This window comes from Azolla caroliniana, unplaced genomic scaffold (assembly GCF_043228905.1).
Source record: "Azolla caroliniana isolate FFs.n. ecotype wild unplaced genomic scaffold, voAzoCaro1.0.p SCAF_6, whole genome shotgun sequence".
NCBI classification, from domain to species: domain Eukaryota; kingdom Viridiplantae; phylum Streptophyta; class Polypodiopsida; order Salviniales; family Salviniaceae; genus Azolla; species Azolla caroliniana.
The window spans coordinates 8720196-8747268 of NW_028230441.1; the positions used below are offsets into that span (position 1 = coordinate 8720196).

A 27073-nucleotide genomic window follows, 5' to 3' on the forward strand; every position below is an offset into this window, starting at 1 on the left:
TCATGGAAAAGAACTGCCGGAGCAGTTTGCGCTTCGGAACTTCGCGGTGAAATAATTCCAGAAACTTTGTTCGGACATCCTAGAACGTTGTGACCTCCCCCACGTCGAGGCAGGAATACCATCGAGCAGCCCGCCCATTGAGGGATAAAGCAAATTCCACGATTTTGGAGGACTCGATTTCGGCAACCAATAACCGTTGCGTCGAGTGGTTGGCCTGCAATGTGGACACAAAAGCATGGGTGTGCAATTCCGCGTCGGGCCCGTCTGTATATCGTGGGTAAGGGTAAGGCATGGTATCGAGATCCGAGTCTTTAAGTAAAGCCGGAAAAGGGTTTGGGTCAGGTTGGGTGACCTCTAGAGGGCTTGGCGGGGAGGTCGGTGCGGAATCAACTCGCGACTGGGTATCGGGTGGCGAGGATTGCAACCGGGTGAGCCTCCAACAGTTCCTGGAAATATTGGTCAGTGACCGCCGAGTTGGAAGTTCCTTCGACTAGCTCAGGGCGTCGGGCAGGTGGCCGAGACCGCGTGATGCAATTGGGCGTCATAATGGCAGCTGAGGTTTGCCTCCTACACAGTTCCATGTGACCTTACAGTTGTAACCGGGCGTGCCAAATTGTGTTAACCGTTTCTGGGGGAAACACCTTCAATGAGCTCACCAGCTATCGGTATTCAAGGGGTCGTGTTATGTGGAAGCCTCTTCTACACCAAGAAGACGTTATGGGAACGAGGAGCGTACACGGGCTACAACCCATTAGACATAGACGTAGCTCGGTTTACGAGTACGGGGAGAATACACTGATGAAAGAACAGTAAGAGCGAGACTTATATTAAATGAGAAAGCTCACAATGATTATAGTACATGGCTCTCAGCCGGAAACAGTTTGTGCAGCGCTCAGCGCTACGATATTAACTTTTCTAAATAATCTAAGTATCTCTCCCCCCTTCGAGGTATGCAAATCTCGGTTTATATAGTTCTCTTCCTTAGACAGAGATGAGCCATCGGCTAATTGTCAGGGGTAAAAACTCGACTTATTCTAGTTCTACCTACTTCTTCACCTACTTTTCTACCTACCGGCGACTTTACATATGATGTATTTATATTTCTGGCCTATGGACAACAAGTTGTCGTGAAGATCTGTCACTACGTGCGGATCATGAGGTGGAACCGCCAGGGTTTTGGACCGGAAGGACTCGAAGTTAGCACTAGCTTTAGCGAGAAAGGAACTAAGATAGATTGAAAGAGAGAGAAATTGAGATAAGATAGAATGCTTGACTTTAGATTGAGAGAGATTAAGATTGAACTCTTGACTTTAGATTTGAAGAATAAGATTGATACATCAATTGGATAACGAGTTTCTTACTTTTTATTTCTTGATTAATACATCGCTCCCTTTGACCTTTTTTCATCCACCCTTTTATAGATGCTCCCATGCATATGATGCATGTGAGGGTACAAGACATGCATGGAATGCATGTGATGCATGTTTGTCATTTGGCGCGAGAGAGAGATTTAGATAAGATAGAATGCTTGACTTTAGATTGAGAAAATAAAGATTGAACTCTTGACTTTAGATTTGAAGAACAAGATTGATACATCAATTGGATAATGAGTTTCTTACTTTTTATTTCTTGATTAATACATTGCTCCCTTTGATCTTTTTCATCCACCCTTTTATAGATGCTCCCATGCACATGATGCATGTGAGGGTACAAGACATGCATACAATGCATGGAATGCATGTGATGCATGTTTGTCATTTGGCGCTCATGCATCACATGTCATTCAATCAAGCTCTAATATGAGAATTTACATGTAAAGCTATAATGATAAAAATATAATCCCTAAAGAAATGATTTGGCTTAATGGTAAGTTTATTGCTTCCTATCTTGGAGGTGCAAAGTTTGAGTCTTGCTTACATCTTTTTCTTTTATGCACAAAATATTATTAGGCTCTTGGACCAAATATCTTTAAGACACCATGCACCGCGATCAACCGATCCGTCCGATTTGCATCCGTTTGGTCCGGCCCAGTCCGCATCCCGAGTCGCTTGCCGGTCACCAGCCGGTCGCCGCCGGCTCACCGGCTCCGTCGCCGGGTCCGGTTGGCCAAGAACTTTTACAAGTCACCTTGAACTCTCTATGCTCCACACATAGACACAAAGATAATAGCTTTTGCTCTGCGTTATATATGGTGAGATCCTTATTTGTCCTGTCTATGTGGGATATCTCATAGTTTTATCTTTCTCTTTTCCTTTGCAAACTTCATACCCACATAACTTGAGACTTAGATGTCCATTTCTTATGTAGTAAAGTGCATTCGAAAGCTCTTGAAGACCTCCATCAATTTTTACTAACATATTAAACTTATTTAAAATAGTATTTTTACTATTATTGTTTATATGATTCATACTCGATTTCGTATGTTTTATGCGATTTTTACACCATTGTCGAAAATCTTCATGACATCCACCCCCACCAAACCGCATGTCCTCTGGTACGTGCCACGAAGAGAGAATATGAGATTTAGGCAATGGTGATCAGTGTGACTCCTCAACGTCGAGCATGTTTGTTTCTTTGTACTCAAATCATTGTTGCCACCCAATCCACCATATCATTCGTTTTTTCTTTGCTTTACCATGACTTGTTGGCATGGCCCCTTGCTCTCTTCTTGAGGATAGTCGTTTAAGTCTCATGAATGTTCCACCTTAGTCTCAATCGTCTACATGCTCAAGGCACTTTGACTCGTTCACAGTAGTGTCTTTGATAGATGTTTTGATCACATCCTTCGGATCCTCATGGCTTGCTTGTCCATCGCCATCCCTTGTCATATTTTGCTCAAATTCTTTGTTGCACATATCAGCTTTAACCCTTGCTTCTTTCCCATCACTATCCTTCTCTTGGGTCTTACATCGGTTAATACCCAAGTCTCTAGAATGAGTGTGGAGGGACCCATACATTTCCATCGTTCGCCTTTTTCGTGCTGCAGTTAGCCATTTCCATCTTAAAGTTGCTCGAATCAGCATTGACCTTTGCTTCCTCACCACTAGCTTCCGTCTCTTGGGTCTTACATTGGTTAATGCCCAAGTCTCTAGAACTAGTGCGGGGAAAAGCTCTTCATGGCCATTCACCATCTTCGCCTTGACGTCATTTTCTAGAGCTATTCCTTCAAACTCATGGGCCTTGTACCCATCGATCCTTTTTATTGAGCAATCCTTTATTATGCTTCTCTCTTCGTCGCATGTATTAGTTTCGACCTTCGGTTCTTCGCCATCACCTCCCGTCTCTTGGGTCTTACATCGGCTCTCAGACACAATTGCCCAAATCTTTGGAACAAGTGTGGAGAAAATTTGGACGTCATCATTGGTTGTATTATCTTGGTCCTTCTCTTCCTTTTTGCCACCATCCGTCTCTTGGGTCTCACGTCGGTCCTCGGACGCAATTGCCCAAGTCTCTGGAACTTGTGTGAAGGAATCCTCGACGCGGCCATCTACCATTAATTCTTCCATAGCCACCTCTGACTCGATGTCATTTTTCGTGGCTATCTCTTCAATCTCGTGGGCCTCGTACCCATTGACCGTCTTGATCGAACAAGCTTCGATTATCCTTCTCTCTTTAGCTTCGACCTTTGGTTCTTCGTTGTCACCTTCCGTCTCTTGGATCTTATATCGGTTCTCGGACGCAATTGCCCAAGTCTCTAGAGCATGTGTGGAGAAAATCCGGCCATGGTTGTTGTCGACGCTTGTTATCTTGTTCATAGTCACCTCCTCGACGTTGTCTTTAGCGACTAGATCCTCAATTACACTAGCCTCGCACTCTTTATCTCCATTGATGCAAGCTTTTATTTGGCTTGTTCCATCATCCGTTGTTTTGAACACGACGCATGTTCCGAAACATTCGACCTCCTTTGAAATGGTCGTCATCGTCCTTGTGTGATCATCAATCTTCTTTTCATGTTGGATGTGTTGTTTAGGCGTCTCGACTTCTTTAGATGGTTTTGATTTTTCTACACTTGGTCTTACCAAGTCAATATCATTGAGCCATCGATGATGCATGTCGATCTTGTAGCATGCTTGCTTCACCGCAACCCAGTCCGCCACAAGCTCGTTCCCTTGGGTATCATCTTCGAGGAGAGTACCTAGTTCTCGTCTATCCTTTATATCCACAGCTTTTAGGAAGTACAAAGTTTTGTCCTCCTCCAAGTAGCACTTGGTCTATGGCGGGGAGACGACGAAACATTTGGTCGAACTCGTCATACACCCTCGAGGTGCTCATCTTCTTATTTTTCTTCTCTATCCACCTCATCAAGGTATGTCGAGTCATCCTCGACAAATCTTCCGTCGCGAAATCCGCTAATATTGATCTTTCAAACTTTGACCACATTGTCTTGCCTTCTTGAAGCTCGATGACGCGCCTTTGGGTGTTGTTGGCGATCACACTCTTGAAACTTGTGTTATGATGTGCTTCAGACACATCCCTCTGATTCATCTCCCTTTTGTATGCATCAAGGAATTTCGTAATATTCCTTCCGTCAAATTAACCCTCGAGCTCAACGACACGGTCGATAGCCTTCTCCCAACTCGCATCGTTGTCTCGAGATCTCATCATTTGTTCGACGATCAGCATCATCGTTTCGAACTCTCCCGCTTGGTTGCTTGAGGATGCCATCTCCAAGTATCGGTTGATCCTCAATTTGATCCTTCCTACAACCTCTTTCACGTCGGGTTCACCACTTAACTATGTCGTGAAGATCCGTCACTACGTTCAGATCGTGAGGCGGAACCGTCGGGGTTTTGAACCAGAAGGACTCAAAGTTAGCACTAGCTTTAGCGAGAAAGGAACTAAGATAGATTGAAAGAGAGAGAGATTGAGATAAGATAGAATGCTTGACTTTAGATTGAGAGAGATTAAGATTGAACTCTTGAATTTAGATTTGAAGAACAAGATTGATACATCAATTGGATAACGAGTTTCTTACTTTTTATTTCTTGATTAATACATCGCTGCCTTTGATCTTTTTCATCCACCCTTTTATAGATGCTCCCATGCATATGATGCATGTGAGGGTACAAGACATGCATACAATGCATGGAATGCATGTGATGCGTGTTTGCCATTTGGCGCTCATGAATCACATGTCACTCAATCAAGCTCTAATATGAGAATTTACATGTAAAGCTATAATGATAAAAATATAATCCCTAAAGAAATGATTTGGCTTAATGGTAAGTTTATTGCTTCCTATCTTGGAGGTGCAAAGTTCGAGTCTTGCTTACATCTTTTTCTTTTATGCACAAAATATTATTAGGCTTTTGGACCAAATATCTTTAAGATACCATGCACCGCAATCAACCGACCCGACCAATCCGTCTGATTTCATCTGTTTGGTCCGGCCCAATCCGCATCCCGAGTCGCTTACCAATCGCCGACCGATCGCTATTTGCCGATCGCCGACCGCCAGTCACCTCGTTGCTCGGCGGTCGCTGCCGGCTCACCGGCTCTGTCGTTGGTTTCGATTGGCCAAAAACTTTTACAAGTAGTTAGGCCACACCCACATATCCAATTAACTTAATTCAAGTCACCTTGAACTCTCTATGCTCCACACATAGACACAAAGATAATAGCTTTTGCTCTGCGTTATATATGGTGAGATCCTTATTTGTCCTGTCTATGTGGGATATCTCATAGTTTTATCTTTTTCTTTTCCTTAGCAAACTTCCTACCCACATAACTTGAGACTTAGATGTCTGTTTCTTATGTAGTAAAGTGCATTCGAAAGCTCTTGAAGACCTCCATCTTTTTGTACTAAGCTATTAAACTTATTTAAAATAGTATTTTCACTATTATTGTTTATATGATTCATACTCGATTTCGTATGTTTTATGCGATTTTCACACCATTGCCGAAAATCTTCACGACACCGTGGTGGGGAGATGACTAAACATCTAGTCGAACTCCTCATACACCCTCGAGGCGCCCATCTTCTTATTCTTCTTCTCTGTCCACTTCATCAAGACATGTCGAGTCATCCTTGACAAATCTTCCGTCACGAACTCCGCTAATATTGCTTTCTCGAACTCGGTTCATGTTGTCTTCCCTTCTTGAAGCTCGATGACCCATCTTTGGATGTTGTTGGCGACAACTCTCTTGAAACTTGAGATTTGACGTGCTTCAGACATGTCGCTCTAATTCATCTCCCTTTTGTATGCATCAAGGAACTTCGTAATGTTCCTTCCATCAAATTGACCCTCGATCTCCACAACATGGTCGACGGCCTTCTCCACGCTCGCATCGTTGTCCCAAGACCTCATCATTTATTTGACGATTTCCATCATCCTTTGGAATTGTCCCGCCTGATTTCTTGAGGATGCCATCTCCAAATATCGGCCAATCCTCGTCGTGATCCTTCTTATCGCTTCTTCACGTCGGGTTCACCAAGAGATGTTGCGAAAATGCTCGCGTGCATGTGCTACTTGATCGAAACCGCCGGGATCTTGAACTAGGGAGAACGTTTGTGCCTAGGAGGACGTTCGCCAAGTTATCGAAAACAGGACAATGCCAAGTTTAGAGTCGAGGAAACATTGTTACACTTGAGAAGATCGGAAGATTGACGATTATAAGAAGAACAATAATAATTATAATTATAAGAAGAGTTTTATATTGATGGTGATATCATATATTGAGCCCCTGTTGAAACAAGAGACAAGATATATCACCAATAAGATAACTAGATTTTATTATTGTTTTCTTGATTCAGTAGTATATCTTTCTTGATCAATTCATTCCTTGATTCTTTTCTTTTTCCTCCACTCTTTTATAGATGCCCCCATGCATATGATGCATGTGAGGGTGCAAGATATGCATACAATGCATGTGATGCATGTTTGCCATTTGTCGCTCATGCGTTACATGTGATGCATGATAACCATGTCACTCATGCAAGCTCTCATGTATGAGAATTTACATATGAAAAAGTATAACAATGAAAATACAACTTTTAAAGAAATGACTTGGGTTTGTGATAAGTCAATTATGCTATCTAAGATTGTCCCCCCTTGTGGGAGGAGTTAGTCGAAAGCTGAAATGAGAGTCGGTTGGCCGGAATCGGCCGAAAAGCTTAAACGAGAGTCGGCTTGCCGAAATCATTCAGAAAGCTGAAACAAGAGTCGATCGGCCAAAATCAACCGAAAAAGCCGAAATGGGAGTCGGCAGCCGAAATCGGTCAGAAAGCCGAAACAAGAGTCGGTTGGCCGAAATCAACAAAAAAGCCAAAATAGGATTTAAACGAACAATAGTCAACATAACAGAAGTTCAAATGAATACACCCATATACATAATCATTGTCATATATATATGTGAGATAAGTGAGTCTTTATATAGAGAGAGTCGTATTAGCTGCATAAATATGCGGGATAACTCACTGAGAAGAAAACAGTGAGAGAAGCACGAAAGTGAACCCTTCTTCGTTTTCTCATTTCCGCATGATTTTCACACCGTAGCCAAAAATCTTCACGCCAACGCGCTCTCGAATGAAGTGGTAGTGCACTTCGATATGTTTAGTAAGTGCGTGGAACATGGGGTTCTGAGCCAGGTAGATATTGTTGATGTTGTCGCAATATAGGATAATTGGATCCTTGATGGGAACGCCCAGATCCTTCAATATTCGCTTCAACCAGACGGCCTCGCATGTGGCGACTGTCGCGCCCCTATATTCGGCCTATGTGCTCGACAGTGCAACTGTCAGCTGCTTTTTGTTGCTCTAGGAGATCACTCTGCTACCGACGAAGAAGACGAATTCTAACGTTGATCGTCTATCGGCCTTATAGTCGGCCCAGTTTGCGTCTATGTACCCTTCGAGCTGAATGATCATATCGAACATGTATATGATGTTGAAATCCATCGTCCCACATATATACTAAAGTACCCTCTTAGCGCAATCAAGACTAACATTTCAAGGATTCTGCATAAATTGGCTAAGTAGACCGACCGAATAGCTTAGGTCAGGTCGTGTGATAGTTAGATAGATTAGGTTGGCGATCTAATGGTGATATTGAGTCGGTTCACAATCTTATGTTCCTGAATTGGCATCAAGCTTGAGATTTCGATCGAGAGGCGTAGACACATGTTTGCACTTAGTCATCACGAACTTATAGTATAGCTTAAGAATGTAGTGTCGTTGAGAGAACAATATTCCAACTAGTGTTCGAATTACTTCGATACTGAGGAAGTAATGGAGCTCGTGCATATCCTTCATACCGAATTGGCCTCATAGGAGTGATTTGACCTTATTGATGTCGGCTAGATTCTTTCCTCTGATGTACAAGATGATGACAATCGGGTTGTCAGACTTGGTTTTGATGTACATGAAGTTGTCTGATTTTGACATTAGAAAACCGATTTGATGAAGGTACTGACTGGGTGATCTTCGAATGCCAAGCACGCGGTGCTTTCTTGAGTCCGTCTAGAGGCTTCCTAAGTCGGCAGACTGCTTTCGGGTGTTTGCTCAATTCAAAACTGGGTGGTTGAATCATGAAGACCTCTTCTAATTCACCTCGTAGGAAGGCATTCTTCACATCCATTTCGTGGAGGTACGACCCTATTGCAGTTGTGAGCGCAATGACTGTCCGTTGTCGTGAAGGATTCCGGCCATAAAGAGAAACGGAGCCAAGTGCTCGTGAACGGGTGTGTGCACCAATGCACACAAATCAAGTATTATGTACAAACATAATGTAAATAGCGTAGGACTAGTTAGTACTAGGTAGTTGGTTTTAATGAGGTACTTTAAAGTCCCACACGCATAGAAAGAAATCAAGGGGAGGGGAATCTCTGACACCGATCACGATGTAACAGTCTCCCCTTATGCTGTAAAAGAGGAGGCTTGAGATGCTTTAGGGATCCGCGTTTTGGGAGTACGAAGTGTTGTAGGTTTGAGGGTCGAGATCTCTTTCTCTCTCTTGCTCTCTGTCTTGTGTATGAATCTGGAAGGAAGCCTCCGCTCGCGTAGGAAGCCCATGAGCTCCTGACCAGAGGCTCCCTGATCTGTCTGTGTGAGAGTGTGGGTGGGGGTGTGTTTCAAAGAGCGTACGGCTTTGCAACCGGCCAAGCCCGGTTGTATTCTGCTTACCTCTGTGTGTTCGCAAAAAGGTATGGTGAAGGTGACTTCCTAACATGCTAATAGTCGGACAAGACACAAAGAAGATCGTGAGCTCGAAGAAAGCATTAGGCAAATCATTTGCCATGAAAGGTTTTGGACCAACCAAATAGATCTCGGGGATGCATACAATTAGAGACAGAACTAAGAAGGTGTTATGGTTGTCACAAGAGAAGTATGTGGCAAAAGTCCTAGTTCAAAGATTTAACATGTCAGAAGCAAAGCCAGTCGGTTCTGCATTGCTGACAAGTTGCAAGCTGAATGCCAAGCAATGCCCAAAAAGGGAGAAGGACAAGGCCGAGATGACGAAAGTACCATATGCCTCGGTTGTTGGCAGTTTAATGTACACATAACGTTGGTGAGGGTAGGTCACTAATATTTACATTAGTGAAGGCATAGTATGAACCATACGTACCATTCGTGCATTCGTGTTCAAGAATGATTCAATCATTCGAGATTGATAAACACCCTCGAAGAATGATAAATACCATACTTTTGGATAAATGATTTACTATAAGGTAAATATTTTTTCACGGTAAAAAAAATTAATTAATTGCAAAAAATAAAACACATTACCTTCTTAATAACAATATGCTTTTTTTTCTAAACTCTAATAACAACTATTCAAAATGCCTAGTCTTCAAAAAAATTCTCAATGAGGTGTTACATCAAAACGAGCATTCCTAATCTTCATTCAAGGTGATATCATCATCTTCAAAATCATCATCCTCATCTTGTGCATTATCATCAAGATAAGCCATCACATTGGTGAGGCTCTCATTTTCATCAACTTCTTGTGCTTCTTGTTCACTTTGCAAAACCAATAATCGTTCTTCATCATTTTCTTTCTCAATCATGTCAATAGTAACCTCAATAGGATTGAAACCTCTTTCTTTAATCTTCTTAAGAATACGAAGATTTGTGTGCAAAAAAACCAATTTGTGCACATGATTTGAACTCAATCTATTTCTCCTCTTAGTATGTATTAATGAAAATGTACTCCAATTCCTTTCACAAGACGATGCACTTGTACCTTGAGATAACACTCTAATTGCAAGTTTCTTCAAATTGGGAGTGCTTGCTCCAAAAGTTTCCCACCATTTGATTGGTGTGCTTAATCTATTAACATCCTTTGCAAATGGAACTTGAAACAAATCTTATGCTTGTTTTCTATATGCATAAAACTCATCTAACAAAGCATTTTGTAAAACTATATTACCACTAGCATAAAGCATGACTGTTTTCATCCAGCCCATTTGTAAATCATGATCTATTTCTTGATCATTTGATGCCCATAATGGATGCAAGACATATCCCGCTCCATGCAATGGCGATTCCAACATTGTTAATCTATGTATGCAACACTCTTTTATTTCATCAAGCTTCATAGGATCAATATCTGTCATATTGTTTATCTCCATCAACATTTGTTGTTTAAATTGATAAATCAATCCCATTGTAGCACCTTCCCTATCAGTCAAACGAAGAAGCTTTAAAATTGGTTTGCATACCTTCACAATCATCTTTACATTTGCCCAAAAGTTAGCATCCAATACAATTGAAACCATCTCTTCTACTTTCTTTGTTTTGGCACCATTCCAATTGCACCATTTGTCATGGACACACCAAGTGCGGACTAAGACGGAGCATGGATGATGAGGCTACGACGGAGCGATGACGGAATGACACAATAGCATAAATATAGAGATGAAGATTAAGGAGAGAAGATGGGCGAAACGAGAATACTAGATTGATATGTCCATGACTGGTGTTGTTCACCTTGAATTCCTTCAAGATGAACTCAACTATTTATACTAAGTGGCATGCATACCTGTTGCACGCATGTGATACAATAGAGCATGTAGGCAGTAGGTACGCATGCATGTGCCAAGTGTTAATAATACAAGGGAGAAATTATGCACATGATGCTAGCTAAAACCTACAATGAGGAAGTATATACATGATTATATGCTAGATGCTTGGTTAACACATAACACTCAATTATAACATGGCTATGTCAAGAGTTCGAATCTTGACATTCCGTCATCACTCCGTCGTAGCCTCATCATCCATGCTCCGTCTTAGTCCGCACTTGGTGTGTCCTTGACAGTTTGTTCACCTTCCAACTAGAAGCATCACCCGTCTCCGCATCGCCTTTGCTTCTAGAGTTACCATCGTCACCATACCATCATCCGTCGTTTCTATCTCCTAGTTTCTTCTCATAATTTTCATTGGCTTTTAGTTCTCCTCATCATTGTCTCTATTTTTTAGTTTCTTTCCCGTTCGTGTTCGTGTTCTAGTTCCTGGTGAGGGCCGCACAAGGCCGCTCACTCCCATTGGTGTTCGTGTTCCAGTTCCCGGTGAGGGCCGCATGGTCTCTCACGCCCGTTCGTGTTCGAGTTCCTGGTGAGGGCCGCATGGTTGCTCACACCCATTCGTGTTCCAGTCTCCGGTGAGGGCCGCATGGTCGCTCACTCCCGTTCGTGTTCCAGTCTCCGGTGAGGACCACACATGGTCGCTCACTCTAGTTATTTTTCATGTTCCACATCCCGGCGAGGACCGACATGGTCGCTCATGCCCATTGCGGCTCATGTTCCAGTTCTCGGTGAGGACCACACATGGTCGCTCATGCCAGTTATTGTTCATGTTCCAGTTCCCAATGAGGACCACACATGGTCGATTACTCCAACTCTCAGCGAGGACCGTTGGTTCACGCCCGTTGGTGTTCGTGTTCCAACTCTCAGCGAGGACCGTTCCAGTTCCCGGCAAGGACCCCACATGGTTACTCATGCCCCTTGGTGTTCATGCTCCCCGTGAGGACCGCACATGGTCGCTCATGCCCATTGGTGTTAAATACGTCATCTTGTGGAAGGGTTACTCCTTGTCTAGGATTTACAAAATACTTTGGAGGTGATCTAAGATTTTCATCAACAATATCCCCTTAAGTTGGCAAACGATTTGGGAAGGCATCGTTGGAGGGGGGATAATGTCAAGATTCGAACTCTTGACATAGCCATGTTATAATTGAGTGTTATGTGTTAACCAAACATCTAGCATATAATCATGTATATACTTCCTCATTGTAGGTTTTAGCTAGCATCATGTGCATAATTTCTCCCTTGTATTATTAACACTTGGCACATGCATGCGTACCTACTGCCTACATGCTCTATTGTATCACATGCGTGCAACAGGTATGCATGCCACTTAGTATAAATAGTTGAGTTCATCTTGAAGGAATTCAAGGTGAACAACACCAGTCATGGACATATCAATCTAGTATTCTCGTTTCGCCCATCTTCTCTCCTTAATCTTCATCTCTATCTTTATGCTATTGTGTCATTCCGTCATCGCTCCGTCGTAGCCTCATCATCCATGCTCCGTCTTAGTCCGCACTTGGTGTGTCCATGACACCATTGTTCACTAACCACCATTCTTCTCAAACCACCATAAACTTTATCATCCAAAAAATTGGATAACACAATAAAACTATAAGAAAACCTAGTCGTAGAAGGTTTAAGCAAGTCTTTTCCACTAAACTTGTGAAACATAACCAAAGCATATTGTTTTCTAGTTATGAAACCACTAATCTTCATAGCTGATCGCAAAATGGCATCAATCCAAGCAAATTTGGCAATCTCCTCCAACAACAAATCAACACAATGGCAAGTGCATCTAGTGTAAATTATAGATGGCCACTCCTTTTCTATCATATGTCCCGCAACCACACAATTTGCAGCATTATCCATACAAACTTGAACTACATTTGATGGTCCAACTTCAAGAATAGCATCCTTCAAAATTTTAAATATGTATTCACCTGTCTTGACATGACCACTTTTATCTATTGATTTCAAAAACATTGTGCCATGTAGTGAAGAAGCTAAAACATTAATAATTGGTCTATTTCTAGTGTCTGACCAGCCATCATTAACAATAGTGCATCCATATGTCTTCCAACTCTCTTTCAACAATATAAGATCATGCTCAACATTTACAACTTCTCCATTAAGATATTTCTTACGCAATTGATAAGCAGAAGGTGCTTTAAACGAAGGACCCACTTTTGAAACAGCCATAAGCATATCATGGAAAAATGAGTTTTCCACTTTCCAATGTGCAATATCTTCCGCATAAAAAAATCTTGCAATAGCCTTTTCTGCCTGTTTCCTCAATGCCAATTCAAAAGCCATTGGGAGCGAACCACTCGTCTCTATCTTTTGCTTTTTAGTAGCCATTTTATTCATTGAAATGGAACTAGAAATAGAGGCATCTGTAGACGCATCTGCATTAGCATTAACAATAGTATTACTATTTGCATATGTTTGTACATCTGAATTCAAGTGATCATTTCCATGAACCATTGCATTTTTTAATTGACTCCTCACGATATCGCTTGCTTTTGTGCATTTTTCTACACCTTGTCCTCTTATTCCCAATATATGGGCCCTAATTCGATGAGGGCCACCAACAAAGACATGATTACAATATTTGCATTTCATCAAATGCGTTCCTTTTGCATTCTTTACTTGAATTAGAACATGTTCCCACTCCAGACCTTTTTGTCTACCCATTAGTTCCTAAATTAATGTAAAACATAAATATCAAAATCTATTTATTGTAATTTTTGTGCGTATAAATTTTGTACTACATAGCTTAGTATGTGTGTATAGACATTACACGAATTACTTCAAAATGATAGAAATTATAGACAAATTAAAGCAATTACAGACATTATAGAATAATTTCATTATAGAAATTTCAGAAATTTCATTACAGAACTTTAAACCCTATTATTAACCCTAAATATACCTGAAGGCTGAATCTCGTTGGTATGCAGATCGTTCGAGGCTAGGTGGGAGAGGAGAGGAGAGCGTAACGTTACGTTGATGTGCAAAGGAAAAGGGGGGGGAAAGGGGGAAAAAGAGGGAAAAAACAAAAAAAAGGAAAAAAAAACACGTGAATATTTGAATATTATTCGTGTTCGTTTTCCAACGTAGGAAAACGAATGATATGGCAGACGAACACGAATTTTACGTACTATGAGTGAAGGGTATTTTCACTAATGTTAAAAAAGGGGCTAATGTGATTGGATAGAAGGAATGATAGGTGCATGCACTATCATGATTTGGGCAACCAATGAATGGAGACCCTTTTAGAAATGCACATCTATTCAAGGGGCCTAGGAAAAGGTATAAGTATGAGGCTTAGCTACCCTCATAAGCACATTACGTCGGAAGGCTGTTGTCTTAGAGACCGGTGGTGCAGGCTTGGTTTTCATCTTGATGATCATGTTTATCTCTTCCAAGGTATTAGTCATCCTAATATCCAGCTGTATGGGACGTTGGTGGTAGGTTGGTTATGTCTAGATCATAGCTCGGGGGTGGTTGGGTGGAACGGGTTCTTCTATCCAATCTATTTTCCTTCTTTTACTTTACTTTGGTCTATTGATTAGTAATAGTCTCTTAACAGTGGTATCAGAGCATTTAATAACTTCTCTTTTTTTTTTATGTTTTTTGTGTGTGATCGATGGGGATCTAACAAGGCTCGTCATGCTCTTCATAGGATCAAAACAACATTCTTAACCTAGTATTCTTCTTTCTCGATCTCTCTTTTCTTTTCTATGATGCATTCTTCTTGGTCAAATCAAATTTGTATTACGTTTTATTTTCTTTTCTTTCTACTTTCTACCATTCTACGATTTTAATTATTATTGTGCATTGGGCTGAGCATGTTTTCCCTAATCGCACACGCTCACCTCATGGCCCTTTTGCATATGATGTTGAGTATGCCACTCTTCCCTTTATTGAGCCATCACTTGGCCGATTCTATGGGATGGTGTGGCCTTGACGAGGTGTATGTCGCCTACCTATACCACTCTACTCTCTATTGAGCCATCACTTGACCGATTCTATGGGATGTGGTGGTCTTGAGGAGGTGCATGTCGACTACCCTAGGGTTTCTTGCCTTATGGCATGCTTAATGTTCATACACCTAATTGATTATTATTCCACCTATTTTTTAATTACACGAGTTATCTTCTCCCTTTCTTATGATTTTCTTATGATTTTCATCTATCCACCCACACTTCACTATTTTTTTAACCTTAATTTTTATGTTCATCTACACTATTGACATGTGTTTCTCTATTGGGCAACGATTTTGTGTAGTCTAATTTTTTCGTATTAAGTGGGCATCACGCCGCTTTTTAAATCTTTTTTTCAAAGTGTCCTCTAGGTTTAAGTCATTGAGCCTTAGAACTCGATTAAAAACACATGAGTTCCCCTATTGATGTTTTGCTCATAAATTTGAGTACTACATCTTTGCGCACAACACCACCACCATTTGTATCAAGTTGTGGCTTATGTCACAATTGTGCACATTACAATCGCCATATTGGGATGGATATGTGCATACCTCGCACCATCCATTTATTGGTGGTATTTTTTTTTGTAGACAACGCATGGTTTTTGAAGCTTGTTTTCGTCACTTCTTGACTCTTATAGAGGTAGTGACTTCTTTTTCTCTTTTTTTCATAACATTTTCTTGCTACTCGCAAGACTAGAATATTACTTGCGAGTGCACTTGTTTTTTCACGTAATACACTTTCTTGACCATATCAATACATGTTGGGTTGGCATTCTAATATAAGGCTAACTAGGAAACTACATTGATGTTAGAACCCTTGATTATTCAAGATAGAGATCCAAGAAAGACATATTAGCTATGTTTTCCCCCATGGTTTTTTAAACACCATAGTGTTACCATAGTTATCGGATCCCGAATCACATCTCATATGTCTAGAGGGGTAAAGACGTGAGATGCTTTCTTGGTAAAGTTCTTACAATCAAAATTTCAAGCATTCATTTTGCTTGTGTATTTTCTGAACCTCCTTATTTATATTGCATACCCACAGCTTGCATCATGGAACAAGTTTTGAACGTTGTTGGAGCGATCTCTCCAACCGAGTGGACTCTCAACTCCAATCTGAATCTCGCACACAAGCTGAGATCACTATTGAGCACTTGCTCACTACTACCTTGAATCAATTGGTCGAAATGAGGCAAGCCAATATGGCATTGGAAAAGAAATTCCAAGAATTGACTATTGGGTCCAAGAAAGAAGGTGAACCTTCTTTCATAGTAACGCCATTCAAGGGAGATAAGAAAGAAAGAACTTAGGAGGCCATTAGCACTTGGCTTGGTTGTTGGGAATCTCACTTTGAGCTCCACCCCAAGCCCAATGTTGTAAAAAGTGGTTATGTCGGACGTGAGTTAGGTGGTCGAGCTACTGCTTGGTGGTGCGCCCTTAGGACTACAAAGAACTTACCCACAACTTGAGTAAGTTTCGTTGATGTTTATAAGAAATAGTTTTTGCAACCACCTTCTCAAACTGAACAAGTGCAACACTTGCTCACGTTGTCGAGTAAGCCATTTGCCTCTCTCGAGGATTATGTGCATCATGCTCGGACCCAGATCCAAAAATCGGGACGTATGGGTGAGAAATGGTTTGTTGCTTGCTTTTTGAATGGTATTCCCAACGGGGATTATCATTGGATTGTCCGTGACAAGGACTCCACAACTTTCGAGGAAGCCGTCAACATTGTACTTCGGTACCATAGGACTTCCAAGAAAGACCACAATAAACCTGTCATGATATGGCAAAACTCAAACCCATGACCTTATGTTACATGGGTCGAGCTCTTAACCATTAGACTATATATTATAATACGAAGAATATTATTTTCACTTTGGTTTTACTATAGAAAATTGATGTATATTCCAGATTTCTCTAGAACATTCTAGAAACTTCAGGAGTACTCTTGAGAAAACTATAAGAGGCACAAGGCATTATTTCGAACCAAATCGGTTCAACGCCAGTCATAAGCCTCCTAGCTACTATTGTATATTCCCTTAACATAATATATATCTTTTGTTATCCTCATTCTCTCTCTCTCTCTCTCTCTCTCTCTCTCTCTCTCACTCACTCACTCACTCACTCACTCACTCTCTCCTTCTCTTGAGAGTTCTACACCTCCCTTAGTACTAATCCTCATCTTTTAGTACTAATTCCTTCTCTGTTTTAGTATTGTTCCTGACAGCACTTCTCTATCTTAGTACTGCTCCTGACAGTTTGAACTAATTTTGTCTCTCCTTCCTTCTCTTCCTTTATCTTCTTACTTCTCCCTCCCTTCATACAAATCTCTTATTCCTCTTTTCTCTCATACTATGGCCAATGTTAGCGCTCAAGAATATCAATCCATTTTCTCAGAGATGCAATGCTTGAAAGAGAAGTTCCTTGCTTTGGAACAAGAAAATCAACAGTTGTTGGGGGATCTTCAACAAATCTCCTTAGAAAAGCAACAGATGCAACAACAACATGGGGAACTTGTGGTACGCGTGCAACAACTCGAAGCAACCTTAGTAACGATGCAACAACAAGGACCTAGTACGTAAGGGATTCATAAAGAACCCAAGATTGGCCTTCCCATGAAATTCGATGGAATGCGATCGTAGTTTAGAGGATTCCTTAATCAAGTACGATTAGTCATTCAAATGTATCCTTCTCGATATCCCACCGATGCATCACGAGTGGGACTAGTAGGCACTCTACTTAGTGGCACGGCTTTGGCATGGTTCGCCCCCCATGTTAGAAAAAATCTCTCCCTTGTTAAATAATTTCGAAGAGTTTATTACCGAGTTTAAAGCCTGTTTTGGAGATACCGACAATGTTAGAACAGCAATCAACAAAATCCGAAGATTGTGCCAAGGTGAGCGGTCAGCCTCGGCTTATGCTGCGGATTTCCGTCTTCTCGCCACCGATATTCCCTGGGATGACCAGGCACTAATGGAGCAATTTCATTTTGGCCTACGTAATGATGTTAAAGATTTACTCTTAACTTTCCCCGAGGAGCCAAAGTCATTGATAGAAGCAATCAGTCATGCGGTGCGATGCGATAATCGCCTCTTCGAACGACATTCGAAACGTCAGTTCCAAATGCCACGGACAAGATCGGAGCCCACCTACGCTTCAATCGTAGCAAAGCCTTTCCCAAGGGAGTCATTCAATATGTCTCCAACAAATACTCCGACTAATGGAAATCGACACCACACGTCACCGCAGACCACTAAAGGAAGAAGAAAAGCAACGACGCAGGGCAAATCGATTATGTCTTTATTGCGGTGGACCGTGGCATATTGCTAACCGCTAGTACTAATAGTACTAAACCCGATTCTATTCCTCTAGGTGTGTATGATAGTCCTAATAGCCCAAGTCTTTCAAACAAATTTGAAATCCTTAGTCAACTAGAAGAAGAGTTAAACGATTAAGTCCAGCCAAAATAGGAGTCGTTTGGTTGGACAGCCCTAGATCTGTGCAACCCATTAGTGGTTCCATTTCCTCTAAGCTAGTTAGTAATGTGTTCTTAGCTCAAGTAATGGTTAGTACTAAAAGTACTCCTGCAGTACATGTCTTAGCACTCTTAGATTCCAGAGCCAACTCTTGCTTCATGGATAGGAATTTTGCCTAAGCTCATCAGATATCCCTAAAGAAACTCCCATGTCTAGCCTCTATAGTAGTCATTCATGGTCGTCCCATTACTTCCGGAAATATTATAGAAGAGTCAGAACCCGTTAATATTGTCCTAGATAACTTAGCATGTGTAGTATCATTTAATATAATTAGTATCCCAGAACATCCCATTGTTTTGGGATTACCATGGTTCGAATTACATAACCCAGCCATAGATTGGAGAACAAGAGAAATACGGTGTCGACAAACCCGAGGATCTACTCATAAGATTGCAACCATTTCGCTACATCAGTTGCGTGAGGAAGGACGCAAGGAAGAAATGTTTCTCTTCGCAATATCAATAAACCCCTCCAGTATCAATAAAGAGGAGTCCATTGTTCAACTTCCAGAGAAGTATCGTCATTATGCAGATGTGTTCGATAAAGTACGAGCTAATACACTTCCTCACTATCGACCGTATGATTTCCCCATCAATTTACAACCGAGAAAAGAGCCACCATGGGGACCAATCTACAATTTGTCAAATCTACCGAGCTAGAAGTCCTTTGAGCCTATATAGAGGAGAATTTGGCAAATGGTTTCATTCGACATTCGAAATCTTCAGCCAGCGCACCCATTTTCTGAATGTCAAGAAAAAAGATGGATCACTTCATCTCATCGTAGATTACCTAGGTTGAATAAAGTCACCATCAGGAATAGGTATGCACTTCCCCTTATCTCAAGTCTTTTAGAATGGATCAATGGTGCAAGGTTCTTCACAAAGATCGACTTACGAGGAGCGTATAACCTCGTACAGATCTAACCAAGAGATTAATGGAAGACTACGTTTCGCACTAGATATGGGCACTTCGAGTATACGGTCATGCCATTCGGCCTCACTAATGCGCCAACAATCTTCCAACACATGGAAAATGATATATTCTTAGATCTCTTGGATGATTTCTTGATCATCTATTTGGATGATTTACTAGTTTATTTGAAGACCCAAGAAGAGCATGATTCTCATGTACTGTTAGTACTAAAACGACTTCGAGAACATGGTCTTTATGCAAAACTGGAAAAATGTAGTTTTGGGTGCAACTAGGTAGAATTTTTGGGCTATGTCATTTCCTCGGAAGGCATCTCCATGAATCTAGCTAAGGTCAAAACGGTGGTAGGGTGGCAGACTCTGCGTTCATTGCGAGATGTACAATGCTTTTTAGGCTTTGCCAATTTTTACCACAAATTCATACAGGATTACTCAAAGCTTGTTCTGCCTCTCACACAACTTACCAGGAAGGGAAAATCATTTGTTTGGTCTGAAGAAGTGGACATTGCTTTTGAGAGTCTTAAGAAGGCATTTACATCAGCTCCTATTTTAGCTCATGTTGATCCAGAGAAACCATTCATCATTGAAGCAGACGCGTTGGATTTTGCCTTGGGTAGCATTCTGTCTCAACAAGGCGATGATGAGAAGCTACATCATGTGGCTTTCCATTCACGCAAGTTTGACGCTACGGAAATCAACTATGAAATTCATGATAATGAGCTATTAGCAATAGTGGACTCTTTTACGCAATGGAGGCATTTTCTAAAGGGGTCTTCTCATCAAGTCATCATATTCAGTGATCACAAAAGCCTTGTAGTCTTTCAGAATGCTCGTGTGTTAAATCGACGTCAAGCTCGATGGGCCCAATTCCTCACTCGTTTCTACTTCAAAATTACATATCATCTGGGGAAGCAACAAGGGAAGGCAGATGCATTAGCACGGCATTCGTATCTAGCACCGCATCTCGGCGAGCCGGCTTCTGATAACCAAAAGCAAGTAATCTTGGGACTGGCACGACTGCAAGCAACGCAGGTCTTCAATTTTGGCCTTGGATTCCCACATTATCGATACCATACGTGAGGACTTGAAGACAGATGTTTTCGCTGACAAGCCATTCTAGCACAAATTGATCCCTCTCGAGCATCTTGTTCACAGTCGCAACAACCAGGTACAGACTATCGACAATTCGAATGTCATGATGGATTACTATTCTTTAAGAAACTCTTGTATGTTCCTAATGGCACTTGTCGCCTTCAAGTAGTCCAAAACTGTCATGACACATATACAATTGGGCATTTTGGTAGTACTAAAACACTAGATTTAGTACAATGATCCTTCTGGTGGCCCCATATGCGACAATTTGTCGAAGATTTTGTTCGGACTTGTGATACATGTTGCAGACCAAAAATGCCAAGGCATCATCCATATGGTTTATTAGAACCATTACCAATTCCAAGCAAGCCATGGCAATCCATTGCCCTAGATTTCATCACAGATCTTCCGGTCTCTAAGGGATTCGATGTGATCATAACAGTAGTAGATCAATATACGAAGATGGCCCATTTCCTGCCATGTACTAAGGAGATCTCCAGTGAAGAAACTGTTGAAATTGTCATGCGTGAAGTATGTCGGCATCATGGCCTTCCCGATAGTATCATCAGCGACCGTGGACCCCAGTTCATCTCGAAGTTCTAGAAGCACCTCTTTAAAATGCTTAAGGTCACTTGTAACCTCTCCTCCGGCTACCACCCATAAACAGACGGCCAAGCAGAACGAACAAATCAAACGTTGGAGCAGTATCTTCAATGCTTTTTAAGCTATCATCAAGATGACTGAGCAAATATTCTCCACTTCGCCGAATTTGCATATAATAACTCTGTCCACTCATCGACAAAGGTGACACCATTTTATGCTTACACAGGCTGTCACCCCCGAGGGTGTGTATTTGAAATCCCAGAGTTACCTACAAATCCTTGTGTAGAGGATCGTTTGGAGCGGCTACGTAAGATACAAGCGGATTTATCTACTCATCTACAACAAGCTCAACAAACACACAAGGTTTACGCGGATTGTCATCGACTTCCATCCAGTTTTGACATTGGAGATTGGGTGTGCCTACTACGAAGACACATCAAGACTACTCGCCCATGCGAGAAGTTAGATTACCGGCAATTAGGTCCTTTCTCTATTATCGGAAAAATTAATGATGTCGCTTTTTGTCTCGATCTACCTCCACAACTTCGGATACATCCGGTGTTTCATGGTTCTCTCCTCGAACCCTATCAAGACAGCACCATCCCAGGTCGTATTAAACAACCTCCACCCTCGATCGAGCCTGAAGATGGACCTTGAGTACGAGGTTGCCGCCATCCTCGATTCCAAGATTGTTCGCAACAAGCTCTACTATTTAGTCGATTGGCTAGGATATGGTTCCAGCGAGCGTACTTGGGAACCAATAGAGAATGTGACCAATATTTGTGCTCTTCTTGAAGACTTCCATCGTCAATATCCAGACAAACCGGGTCCTCAATCCAAAACGACTCGTGACGCTCGTCGTTTTAAAAGGGGGATAGTGTCATGATATGGCAAGACCTTATGTTACATAGGTCGAGCTCTTGACCATTAGACTATATGTTGTAATACGAAGGATATTATTTTCATTTAGGTTTTACTATAAAAAATTGATGTATATTCCAGATTTCTCTAGAACATTCTAGAAACTTCAGGAGTACTCCTAAGAACACTATAAAACGAGGCACAAGGCATTATTTTGAACCAAATCGATTCAACACTAGTCTTAAGCCTCCTAGCTACTATTGTATATCCCCTTAACATAATATATATCTTTTGTTATCCTCATTCTCTCTCTCTCTCTCTCTCTCTCTCTCTCTCTCTCTCTCTCTCTCTCTCTCACTCAGTCCTTCTCTTGAGAGTTCTACACCTCCCTTAGTACTAATTCCTTCTCTGTTTTAGTATTGTTCCTGACAGTACTTCTCTGTCTTAGTACTGCTCCTGACAAAACCTAAGTTCACCAAAACTCCGAATGTCAAGTTCATTGATAAACGTAAGCAATCCAATGACACTCTTTACTGTGACTACAAGAAACCGAATCTCTTCTGTGCATATTGCAAGAAGCGGGGCCACACAAAGGATATCTATCGTCATCTTGAGAGGAAGTCAATGAACACCCCTCCTCAAGACAAATCGACGAGTCACACAGGTGATTCTTTTGATGTTGTTGAAGTTCATACCAACCACTTAAGCTCATGTGAATGCACTTTTCCTTCACATTTACTTGGACCTAATGATTTACTCCGAGCAGTCGGGTATATCAATGGAACACGAGCACATTTCTTGTTTGATTCTGATAGTTCTCACAATTTTCTTAATGATCACTTTGTGGAGCAAATGGAACTCCACATAAACGCAAGTGATCATATCTATCAAGTTCACATGGCAAATGGAAGCGTTCAATACATCAGTGGCATTGTTTGTCAACTGCCAATTCAAATAGATACCTATTTGGAGAAGCTAGACTTTCATGTTATGAATTCTTTGTCCATTGATTGGGTTAATCACTCAATCACATTTGAACTTAATAATTGTAAACATTTTATTCAATGTTCCAAAATTCCTTCTCGTTCACTTGTGTCTTCTAAATCTTTCAGTGAGTATTCTAGTTCATTAATTTATTCATGTGTAATTGATCTTGCGCTTCAATTTTATTATTTTAATATTGACGCTACACAATTACCACATTATGAACAACGATTACTCGACTCTATTTTAGACGATTTTCAAGACGTGTTTCCTAATGAATTACTGCTTACTTTACCACCAAAACGTAATGTGGACCATCAAATTGAACTCATCCCCGGTGCTGCTCCTATGAGCATTCCACCTTACTGACTTAGTCGATTAAAAGAGGATGAGATCGCTAAACAACTTAAGGAATACTTGAGTATGGGCCACATTAGGTATAGTAAATCACCTTGGGGTGTGCCAGTTCTATTAGTTAAGAAGAAAGAAGGTTCATGGCGAATGTGTATCAATTATCGTCGTTTGAATAAAATGACAATAAAAAATGCATATCCATTACCTCGTGTCAATGATTTGATTGATCGTTTGCATGGGGCCCGATATTTTACGAAAATTGACTTACGAACAGGTTATCATCAGATTCACATTGCCAAGCATGATATTACTAAAACCGCTTTTCGTACGCGCTATGGCCATTATGAGTTTTTAGTCATGCCTTTCAGGTTGACTAATGCTCCAACCACATTCCAACAAGTGATGAATGACGTTTTCCGAAATCAACTTGGTGATTTTGTTGTCATCTTCTTGGATGATATTTTTTTGATATATAGTCGTACCTTGCAAGATTATGTTCAACATGTTCGATTTGTTTTGCAAAAGTTGTGTGACAACTCTTTCTATGCAAAACATTCAAAATGTGATTTTTTACAAAAATCTATTGTGTACCTAGGTCATTCAATTACGGAAAATGGCGTTGAAATTGAACCTTCTCGTATTGAAAAGGTTAAATTTTGGCCCATTCTTCGTAATATTCGTGAACTGCGATCATTCTTAGGGTTTGTTGGATTTTTACGAAAATCAATTTGTAACTATTCCAAATTGACTACACCATTAACTAACATTTTAAAAGGTCATCCACGTAAGTCTATCAAACCGATTGCATGGAATGAACAACTTGAAAAATCATTTGAGACACTCAAAGAGCATGTGTGTCAGGCTCCCACTCTTTTATTACCGGACCCTTCTAAGCCTTTCTCAATCAAAACCGATGCTAGTGATTATGTTATTGGTGCCGTTCTTTATCAAGGCAGTCACCCTATTGTTTTTTAAAGTAAGAAGCTTGATAGTGCTCAATCTCGGTATTCGGTTCAAGAGAAAGCATTGTTTGCAGTAATACATGCACTTAAAACATGGAGGCACTATCTTTATGGAAATAAATTTGTGGTTACAATAGACCATCAATCATTGAAGTATTTTTGTGACCAGCCAAATCTTGTTGGTCGTAAAGGCTGTTGGGTTGACATTATGCAAGATTTTGATTTTTCCATACAGTATTGCAAGGGTTCTATGAACACCGTTGCAGATGCTCTTAGTCGCATTAAAGAAGTTAACATCCTTAGTTTCACGGAAATAAAATTTGATCTTTTAGATCACCTTCGAGGGAAATACCTTGATGATAGTTATTTCTCAAAATACTGGACGAAAGCCGAATCTGGTTTAGATGTCGTTATTAGCACCCTACCCTCGAAGGCAACCTTTCACATTACAAACGGTTTGCTCTACCGTAGTGGAAAGGTCTGTGTTCTAGATTTACCAAACGTAAAACAGAAAATTCTTCATGAATGTCATGATGCGCCACCTACGAGTCATCCTGGAATACAACGCACACTCGTTCTCATCTCGAGTACTTTTTTCTGGCCTAAGATGCGCTCTGACATGCATAAATACGTAACTCAATGCTTACAATGTCAGATTAATAAGTCAGAACGACTTAAAGTTGCTAGTCTTTTACATCCCTTAAATATTCCCAACAACAAATGGAAAGTATCTCGATGGATTTTATTGCTAGTTTGCCTCGTACACAGAGGGGTCATGATGCCATTTGGGTTGTCGTTGACAAACTAACAAAATTGGCTAGATTTATTCCTACCAAAACCACGGTAACCGCTCAACAATTGGCTTATCAATTTGTTGATGAGTTACTTCGTTTTTATGGATTATCGACGGATATTGTTAGTGACCGAGATTCCAAGTTTACTAGTGACTTTTGGACTCAAGTCTTTAGGAAATTAGAAACTACGTTTAGCATGAGTTCCGCAGATCATCCTCAATCTGATGGACAAACTAATTGAGTTAATCAAATTATTGAGGACATGCTTCGAGCTTATGTAGCAAAAACCCCTTCTAAGTGGGAGCAATACCTTCCTATCTTAGAATTTGCCTATAATAGCTCTAAACATACATCCACTAGATATAGTCCTTTTATGTTGATGTATGGTTTTTAGCCATGTGCCCCAGTCGATGTCACGATTCATCGTGATACATTAGATAGTGCACATAATTTTTTGCAAGACATGAACCAAATGTTGCATATTGCCAAAGAAAATGTCAAGACAGCTCAAGATCGTGCTCGATTTTATGTTGACCAGGAGAGACGTCCTCGTGCATTTATTATTGGTCAAAAAAAAAATTTGCATGTCCCTACTGACTCTACGTCATTGTCTACGAGCAAGTGCGCTAAGTTAGCCCCATGATATGGTGGCCCATTTGAAATCCTTAAGCGAGTTGGGTCATCTCCTTATCACCTTGCCTTACCCCGTAACGTTGGTATTCATCCTATTTTTCACGTCAATCATCTAAAACCATTTTTAGGCTCTAGTGATAACACCATCACAATCCAAGATCTTGTAACATTAGAGGATTTTTCTTACAAACCTCATGTTCCTGAACGAATTCTTGATTCTCGTAATAAACGTTTACATTCTAAAGAGATTCGGCTATTCAAGATCAAATGGATGGATAAACCTATTGATGATGCCACATGGGAATGTAAGCATACTCTTAAGACACAATTTCCTCACTTCATATTGCAAGAGTGCAATCTTTTAATGTAGGGGAGTATGTTATGTACACATAACGTTGGTGAGGGTGGGTCACTAATATTTACATTAGTGAAGGGTATGTTCACTAATGTTAAAAAAGGGGCTAATGTGATTGGATAGAAGGAATGATAGGTGCATGCACTATCATGATTTGGGCAACCAATGAATGAAGACCCTTTTAGAAAGGCACATCTATTCAAGGGGCCTAGGAAAAGGTATAAATATGAAGCTTCGCTACCCTCATAAGCACATTATGTCGGAAGGTTGTTGTCTTAGACACCGGTGGTGCAGGCTAGGCTTTCGTCTCAACGATTGTGTTTATATCTTCCAAGGTATTAGTCATCCTAATATCCGGTGGTATGGGACGTCGGTGGTAGGTTGTCTATGTCTAGATCATATCTCGGGGGTGGTTGGGTGGAACGGGTTCTTCTATCCAATCTATTTTCCTTCTTTTACTCTACTTTGGTCGATTGATTAGTAATAGACTCTTAATAGATATAGACTCCGGTCAATGTCCTGGCCTATGAAGGGGGGGCAATGTCATGGCAGTCAAGACTGTAGAAGACTATGGCTTTGTCGACCACAGAGATAGAGTATATGGTTGTTGTAGAGGCTAGTAGGGAGTTGATATGGATGAAGAGTTTTCTCAGTGAACTAGGAATGAAACAAGGAGAAATCTTGCTCCATTGCAATAATTAGAGTGTCATCCATCTAGCCAAGAATGTTGTGTATCACTCTCGTACCAAGAACATACAGAGAAAGTATCACTGGTTGCGAGAGAAAGTGGATCCATACTAATGATAATGGATCCGACATGCTCACGAAGAACCTACCTATGGACAGACTCAGAGTTTGTCGACTGAAGACAAGACTAGTCGATTCTGCACATAGAAGTGAAGGGGGAGTTTATTAGGAATTTGTCCCTTCGATGGGAGAAGTTGGCAG

At 40.9% G+C, this 27073-nt stretch overlaps 1 protein-coding gene across 1 annotated transcript; it reads right to left on the reverse strand.

Moving 5' to 3' along the window:
• Positions 1 to 9776: 9776 nt before the first annotated feature.
• LOC147862980 (uncharacterized) lies at positions 9777 to 13722 on the reverse strand. Its single transcript, XM_087321167.1, has 3 exons — positions 12577 to 13722; positions 10368 to 10728; positions 9777 to 10304 (listed from the first exon to the last, which is right to left on the reverse strand). Exons 1-3 carry the CDS (start codon positions 13720 to 13722, stop codon positions 9832 to 9834), a joined length of 1980 nt encoding a protein of 659 aa, XP_087177293.1. The 3' UTR covers positions 9777 to 9831.
• Between the last annotated feature and the right edge of the window lie 13351 nt (positions 13723 to 27073).